At 31.7% G+C, this 8,242-nt stretch overlaps 3 protein-coding genes across 3 annotated transcripts in view; 2 read left to right on the plus strand and 1 right to left on the minus strand.

Moving 5' to 3' along the window:
- The window catches only part of LOC123015866 (eIF-2-alpha kinase activator GCN1), a 30,800-nt gene extending 29,653 nt beyond the window's left edge, over window positions 1-1,147 (plus strand). Inside the window, exons 9-10 of the mRNA XM_044415898.1 lie at window positions 579-800; window positions 851-1,147. Of these exons, the coding sequence (XP_044271833.1) occupies window positions 579-800; window positions 851-979 (351 nt within the window). The 3' untranslated portion in view covers window positions 980-1,147. The remainder of the gene's footprint in view (window positions 1-578; window positions 801-850) is intronic.
- On the minus strand, window positions 1,139-5,660 carry LOC123015868 (methionine aminopeptidase 2). Its single transcript, XM_044415900.1, has 6 exons — window positions 5,522-5,660; window positions 5,234-5,464; window positions 5,068-5,181; window positions 1,853-2,542; window positions 1,626-1,800; window positions 1,139-1,482 (listed from the first exon to the last, which is right to left on the minus strand). Exons 2-6 carry the CDS (start codon window positions 5,376-5,378, stop codon window positions 1,230-1,232), a joined length of 1,377 nt encoding a protein of 458 aa, XP_044271835.1. The 5' UTR covers window positions 5,379-5,464; window positions 5,522-5,660; the 3' UTR covers window positions 1,139-1,229.
- The window catches only part of LOC123015867 (dihydrolipoyl dehydrogenase, mitochondrial), a 7,331-nt gene continuing 4,730 nt past the window's right edge, over window positions 5,642-8,242 (plus strand). Inside the window, exons 1-3 of the mRNA XM_044415899.1 lie at window positions 5,642-5,780; window positions 5,985-6,122; window positions 6,168-6,551. Of these exons, the coding sequence (XP_044271834.1) occupies window positions 5,739-5,780; window positions 5,985-6,122; window positions 6,168-6,551 (564 nt within the window). The 5' untranslated portion in view covers window positions 5,642-5,738. The remainder of the gene's footprint in view (window positions 5,781-5,984; window positions 6,123-6,167; window positions 6,552-8,242) is intronic.

An 8,242-nucleotide genomic window follows, 5' to 3' on the forward strand; every position in this document is an offset into this window, starting at 1 on the left:
AAACAGTTAAAAAAGTTTTTTTAATTAATAATGATTTATTTTTTCGTCAATGTCATCATTAATGCATAATTTTCTTCAAGAAATGGTGTGTTAAATTTTTTATCAAAAAAAATACATTTTTATTTAACTTGAAGTTTGTTAATGCAAAATAAATAGCAACTTAATTCGAATTAGTTTAATTCTGAATTAAATTTTAATTTCGTTTTCTGTAAACTGGATCCTAAAGAAATTTATCTTGAAATTAGGTCTAGTTTACAATCCAATAATTTACGACCCTGTCTGCTTGCGGTTAGAAGGGTCGTCATCTACAGCAGGGGCTGGTTTACTAAGGCGTCATTTTCACTTTGTTCGACTGTCCGATTTGAATTTTCAAACGCCTTAATCACTGATGCAAAATCCCTTGAATTAAATTTTTTTTCTTTAAAAACAGGAGCTAAAAATTGTTTGTTCCTCAACTCGCTCGTATCGGAATTTAAAGTTCTTGTTTTTTAAACAGTTAATTCCGATTTGTTAAAAAAAATATAGTTTCCCGATTTTTAGCACGATTATAGTACACTAATAAGAAAAATTAATTCCAGACAATGAACAATAATAATAACGACGTGAAACAACTCTTGGCTCGAGTTTGCATACATTTGGCTAAAACCGTACCCCAGGAGAAGATGTCTTCAGACTTGTTGAAGCTGCTTTTACCAACTTTAGTTAACGGAACGAAAGAGAAGAACGGTTATGTTAAGGCAAATTCAGAACTTGCGTTGATTGCAGTTTTGAGGCTGAAAGATGGCGATGCTATGCAACAGGTATGATAAAATTTATTTAAATATTGTTTTTTTAATATATTTTTTTGTAGCGTTGTCTCAGCATTCTAGACGTTGGAGCGCGTGAATCCCTCGCTGACGTCGTCAGTAAAGTGTTGAAGAAAATCATGTCGCAGACCGAAGGAAAGGAAGAAGAACTCGATGATACTCTACTAACTTGATCATTAGGGTCACGCAACGGAGCAAACACATTGGTTTGTTGTATCCCTGCGTTTTTGATGATTTCAGGTGTTTGTGCTTTTTCCTTCATTTTGTTCCCTTTAAGTTTTAATATATACGATTTTGTAAATTTTGTTCTAAATACAATAAATACAAATAAATTGAGAAAAAAAAAACGTTTTATTTATTTACAATGCATTGTAAACAAAATGACAAACATTTACAAAAAAAAATATTGAGAGGAAACAAACATTAGTAGTCGTCACCGCGAGATACCACTTCTTTGCAAGTAGGACGAAGCATGATGGTATGTTCGAATTGCGCGGTGTAACAACCCTTGATATCGCATAGAGGGGGATAAGCGTCGACGACTCCTTTGTCACATAAATCCTTCAATGCCATCTGGTATTTGGTCGCGCCTGCGCGGTCCAACCATCGCTTACAGAACGCCAATGTTCCGAAATTCTTGTTAATAATGTTTAGAAGGGTTTTGGATGATTGGAGCCTGAAAAGGTTTTTATTTACAGTCATGGTTCTCGTAAGTAGAACGCTAATGTTTTATGAAACAATTTCTTCGTAAGTGGAGTATACATTTAACTTTTTTTTACTTTTAAGAATCAGTAATAATAAAAAAAAATGTTTACTTACCGTAACGGAACATAGGAAGTTTCAAAATTCTTCATATAGTGCGAGCAATCCATATCATCATGAACGACCCCTCTTCCAGTCGATCCGAAAGTCTCAATAGCATAAAACTCATTTTCTTCCATAACAGTAGCTTCCCCTCCTTTAACAATCGGTACTGTTTTCCCCGCATGAATCCCTTCGAAAAATTCCGATTAAAATTCAAACAACAAACATAAAATCTCACTTACTATACGGCGAAATAGAATGTCCGTTAAGATTCCTAATTGACTTAATCGGATAAGTTTTTCCGTCCAATTCCAACTCATAAGACTCCATAACTTCTTGAATTGCAGCTCCAATTTCGCACAACTGTACATCAATCCCTGCGGCTTTGATCCCAGTATTGGTAGCATCTCTCACCGCTTCCACCAACTTATCATATTTTGGATTAAACGTATGTGTGAAAGCACAATCAATAATCCTTCCGTTAATATGAGTACCAAAATCAATTTTAACAACATCGTCATATTCCAAAACGGTCGGATCACCTGCATTCGGTGTGTAATGTGCAGCGCAATGATTTCGGGAGCATCCTGTGGGAAAAGCCAAACCGGCCTTCAAACCATTTTCAGCGATTAATTTTCGAGCTGTATTTTCCAATTCTTCGCAGATCTGGATCATTGTCATGCCAGGTTTAATCCATTTCTGGATGTATTGACGGGTTTGACGGTGTGCTTCTGCTGCCAGACGCACTTCATTATAGATGTCATTGTGCATGCGGTCTAAAGTGCGTTTTTCTTCCGATGTGAAACGATCTTTGGCAGTACGATCATCTTGCTTGGTGGGGTACTCTTGGATTTCTCCAATGGGAAACACTTGGTCTGGGAATAAATCTACGATGGGGACGGTGGGTGGATCGGTTTGAGTGAGTTTACCACCTGAAAAGCCAACAGTCAAAAAGTGGCCTACGACTTTGAAATTAAATTAGGATGTGATTTCGTTTCCTTAAGAGTTGATACTTGTAGTATTTCGTGAAATAAAAATTGCAAAAAAATACTAGTGTTTATTTTAGGGCTACGTTTCGATAATGGCCGTTATCATCTATCAGGCAGTTGGACATGTGTGGATTTGATATTTTATGATAAAACTTGGGGGCGAATTTGGTCATGTCACACCAGTTTAAATCAAGAATAACATCAAATCCACATTTTTACATTAAAATTTCACATTGTCGCGTAACACAAGCGACACAAACAGATATTACATAAGTGAAATAGTTGAGGTTAGTAAAAATGTTCTTAAATTATTTTTTCATAAGTTTCTGTAAAATATAAAACGATTACAATAAAAAATATATAGCCTTCTCTTTCATTTAATATCACTTTTCTGTGTATTTTTAAACTAATCAAAACACAATGTAAAAATGGATTTAATTATTTCTTGATTTTTCGTCGCTAAGTAATCAACCACCATCAATTAACCTAGAAAGATGTGCAAAAATGAAAATTGTTTTTTCACAGAGAGCATTTATGTATTTTAATTATGGCAAAATAGTATATTACATAACGAGCACGGAAAGTGATAAATAACGCACAAGCGCGAGTGCGTTAGACACTTTCCTGCAAGTTTTGTACACTATTTTTCCTACGGCCATAAATAATATTTTTCTTCCGAACATATTTTTTTTTCATAACGATTTTTTTTTCATAATGGATACAAAAATACGTTGAATAACGATTTATTTTTCATAATGGATACAAAAAAAAATACGTTGAATGAAAAAATACAAAACATTCGAGTGTGAATTGTGCGTTTGATTTCTAGCACACAGCGCGAAAACAAATCGCACCTCGAACGATATTGCCAATTTTCGCGCATATGTAATTGTGCGTTATGATCTAGTTTCGTATATGCTCGTAGGAAATAAAATATTTCTTAAAAGAAGGACAGTTTTTACTCTCTCCTGCAAAAATGGAAATTTGGACAAACTACTTTTTGAAAGTCTGCTCCTCAAATGTCAATTTTCTAAATTTTCTTTTATATGCGTCACAATAAAATTGGATAGAAATCAGTGGCATTTCGGTAAAATTTAACATAAAGTTAAATGAATTTGTCACGAGAGCTTTTTTTTTTCGAAGTAAACTTGACATTTTAATGAGAATTTCGTTTTCTGGCAATTTAAGGAAAAAAACTGCTTCTCTTTCTGGCAGTTTTTTGAGTTAAATTGCCTAAAGGAAACAAAAGTCGAATTAAAAATGTCAAGTTTTCTTCGTAAAAAAAGCTTGAGTGTAATTCGGTAAGACAATTTAATGAATAGGTACGTAAATCACTAAATTAACAAATAAGGTATAAATTAGTTTATTTCATTTAATGGAAAGTACAATTATTAAAAACACAATTCTCATAACAATTTGATTTTCAGACGCTTTCAAAAGTTAGGTGCCGTTTTGTCACTGTAATAGTTAGGGCAAACTTTTGTCGCTGTCAAAGTGACAAAAACACCGCGGCTTATGGGATTTTTAGTGTATGAAAAAAATTGTCTAATAAAAATTAACCTCTATCCTCTGTCATTCTGACCAATTCTGCTGTGTCCTATTGTGTTAACGCATAAAGAAACTGTGAGTTGTAAAATTACATTTTGAAGGATCCTTCTGGGATTGGTGGATTTAAGAGTCTAATAACTTTCTTATGCAAGCAAAAGTTACTATATAAAAAGTTGCCGTATAAGACACACACGTTTAATTAATTATTAATGAAATAATATCCCATGACAAGATTTACTTAAAAGAAATGTTGAGACTAAATGCAAAAGCATTTTAATTACTTTCTCCTCGCAGACGGTTTATAACTGCGGTTAGGTAGGCCTCAAATAATGAGGGTCGGTTTATGAACACGACATTTTCTACTTTTCTGAGTGTACTTGAAATATAGTTATTGCACACTAATCGTTGGTTTTTCCGGTACGTGTACATACAACATTTTTTTTTGTTAAAGTTCCCAAAAAACAAATTCACACCTCTTATTAATTAAAAAAAATTCGCCATCATAGTAACCAAATTGACTGTTATTCTTCGACACTGTCAAAATTTACGGTTTTTCTGTGTAAGGAAGTTTTGACAACTGTTTGGCATTTCTCAATACGAAACGTCAAATAATTTTTAACAGATTTAAAGCAAGTTTAAGCTTTGTTGAGTCTGATTCGAAGAATAAAATGTATTCAATTCCTTTGAGTGTAAATCGGACGTTTTATTCCAGATAATGCGTCCGTTTTACACTCAAACTCGTAGAATAAATAACTATTTCGTCCGGAAAAACTGTTTTTGGGGACTGAGTACCTAAAATAACTATTTTACGCACTATTTTTTTTTTACTCAATTTTAACAAATTTGCGTTCTACGAGACACAGAACCGGTTTAAACAAACTGATACCTGATAAGTTCTGATAACCTTGCTCTCACATTACCTTTCTTCCGATTGCGTTTCTTCTTCTTCTTCTCTCCTTCACCTTCCTGAGCCGCATCATTAGTCTCTTCGATCTTTCCATCTTCAACGACACGTTCTTCGTTATTTTCATTCGCTGAAATACACAAGCATGAGTAAAATCACGCCACTCGTGACATCCAACTTACCGGTTTTTTTCTTCTTCTTCTTCTTTTTCTTCTTCTTGGTCGCGTCACCGGGAACACCCTCTGCACTTACTTCTTCCACTTCGTTCTCATTTTCGTTTTCATCCTCGTTGTCTTGAGGATTTATTTCGGTTTTTAGGGCTGCCATATTACTTGACAGAAACCAAAATGCTGACACGCATGCGCACAATGCAGGGTTGACAGCGCAAATTAATTAAATTCACCAGACCCGAACTGAAAAAGTTGTCAGATTTACATTAATTTTTACGAGATTACAAAATTATGATTTACATGTGTATTTCCAATTATGCCAAAGGTTTTTTTTTTACATAAATGAACACTCAAAGATGGCAATTTTTTAATAATAAATTTCACAAGTCTTAAAACATGGCAACACTGATAATGATGAATTTGAAAAAGAGGGCGCCACTAGTTGACAATTTAGTCGGTCACCGGGAGGTCATTATAGTCAGCTGTCATTATTATTATAAGAAAATTGATTTAAAAAATGCAATCGGCAATTCGAAATGTTGTCTCCTCATCACTTAAGGTAAGTTTGAATAATTTTGCTAAATTAGCTGATAGATTAAATGTAGTTTTTACGAAATGTAAGTTTACGTAATACATAACCTCAAAAATTCTTTACAATTAACATCGCTTTTAATTTATTATTGTGTCACCGTTTACGTAATTTATATCAAAATGTACGAAATTTCGTGTCGAAGGTCACACGATAATATCAGATTTGTTACAGATAAGGTGCAATCGGGGGGCCCTGACTGTCTTTCACCACCGTCAATATTCAACAACTCACGATGCCGATTTAGTCGTCATTGGATCAGGGCCTGGGGGCTACGTTGCTTCGATTAAAGCCGCACAACTTGGTTTAAAAGTGAGTAACAAAAATGTAATTTCTTGCCTAATTGAGAATTTTTAGACAGTATGTATAGAAAAAGAGCCCACTTTGGGGGGCACTTGCCTCAACGTGGGGTGCATACCGTCAAAAGCCTTACTCAACAACTCACACTATTACCACATGGCCCATACCGGTGACCTAGCTGCACGTGGGATAAGCGTGGACAATGTCAGACTTGACCTAGACAAACTAATGGGACAGAAGACAAATGCTGTCAAGGCCCTAACTGGGGGCATAGCCCAACTTTTTAAAAAGAATAAAGTTACGATGATCAATGGGCATGGAAAAATTACAGGTGTTAATCAAGTTACAGCTTTAAAACCTGATGGATCGTCAGAAGTGGTTAATACCAAAAATGTGCTAATTGCTACTGGTTCAGAAGTCACTCCATTTCCAGGAATTGAAGTAAGTGTATGAAAAACTGGATTCTCTCACATAAATTTTAATAATTGAAACTACTTCTTAAATGATGATTTTGGCTAAAAATAGTTTTACTAAGATTAAAAAATTAAAGAATAAGTAAAGGAAAAAATAGGACTGTTTTTAACAATGTTTCTTTACAAATTTATGATAATAATAAAATTTTCAACGGTTTCAGTGAAAATTATGTTGCTTTTAGAAATTAATTGTTTTATATTTATTTTTTTGGTAAATTTAAATACCATATTGATGCAAAAATTTCATTTTTATATTAGTTTTATTAACTATCCTAAAAGGCACAAAATTGTAAACAAGCTATAAAATGTTTATGATTTGTGTTTTAGGCTTATTGATTGACGATTTCATTTTAATTTTACTCAAAACCTGACTGTTTTCTGCTTTTTTTGTATTTTTATCTCTTTTTCTTTCACTTGCCTTTCTTATATTTTCTGTTTTTTTAGTTTTTGTTTTGTTTTTGCTTTTTTCTTTTCTTTGTTCTTAATTTATTATTATTTTCATATATTTTTTTTCCAACAGTTTTTAAATCTAATCAATTTGGATACAAGGCGAAAAACAAATTTTTGCAAGTTGCTTTCATTTTTTAAATTTAAAAATAAATTAATTCAAATAAATACATTGAAGTGATTCTTGTTAAATATAAAGATTTTTTTATAATCGTGTTGTTTTTTTTTTTGGAAAAATACAGTTGTATTAAAAAATCATATAAATAATGAGGTACTTAGTGTTTTTTGAAAATTTTTGATAACAGTTTTTAGTGGACATGATTTTTGCAAATTTTAATCAAAATCAGTTTTAGAAAAATTATAAAATATTTTCTCACTTGTAAATTTGGATAACTTGAAATAAGGGAAATTTTAATTATGACCATTTCAGTGAAAAATGTTGTTTTCAGAAATTATGATATTTTGTTTATTTTTTTAAGTAAAATTTTTACACCAAATTATAATAATAGACATCAATTTTTAAATCAATTTTATCCCTTGCTTATAATATAGTAACTACCTTAAAGCATAAAATTGTAAACCAGCTACAGAATGTACACGATTAATTTTTTTAAGACAATTAAGTTTATAAACTTTTTTTTAGTTTTATTTAAAACCTGAGCGCAGTTTTTTCTGTTTTTTTATTTATTTTCTTCTTTGCATTATTGCCTTTCCTTTATTATTTGTTTTATTACCTTTTTAAAATTGTTTGTTTAATATATTTTCTTTGCTTCTTAATATGTATGTTAATATTTGTTGTCAATTTTTTATTTAGTTTTATATTGTTCTCTTTTTCTTTATTTGAGGACTTATGTAAAGGAATATGATTTAATCTGTATAACAAATTTTATAACTTTAGTAAGACAATTGAGATTATGTGGATTGTCATTTTTTCATAAGAGTTCAGTGCGATCATGAAATAATGGAACTGCTTTTTGACAGGAAAACGAAATAAATAAAACACTAAATTAAGACGATAACATTCTTATATTATTTTAGCAACTTCAATGTAATGTGGTGCAAAAATTAAAAAATAAAACGTACTCCTATCTTACTAATTTTTGATCAAAAAATGTAATCTTTAATTAATTTTTTGATTTTAGTGAAAATTAAATGAAATAAACAAAACTAATCAATTATTTATTGAATAGGATAAGTATGTAATTTTTGTTT

Source organism: Tribolium madens, unplaced genomic scaffold, assembly GCF_015345945.1.
Source record: "Tribolium madens isolate multiple individuals breed KSU strain unplaced genomic scaffold, Tmad_KSU_1.1 Scaffold_19;HRSCAF=116;Tcas5.2_LG9, whole genome shotgun sequence".
Taxonomy (NCBI): domain Eukaryota; kingdom Metazoa; phylum Arthropoda; class Insecta; order Coleoptera; family Tenebrionidae; genus Tribolium; species Tribolium madens.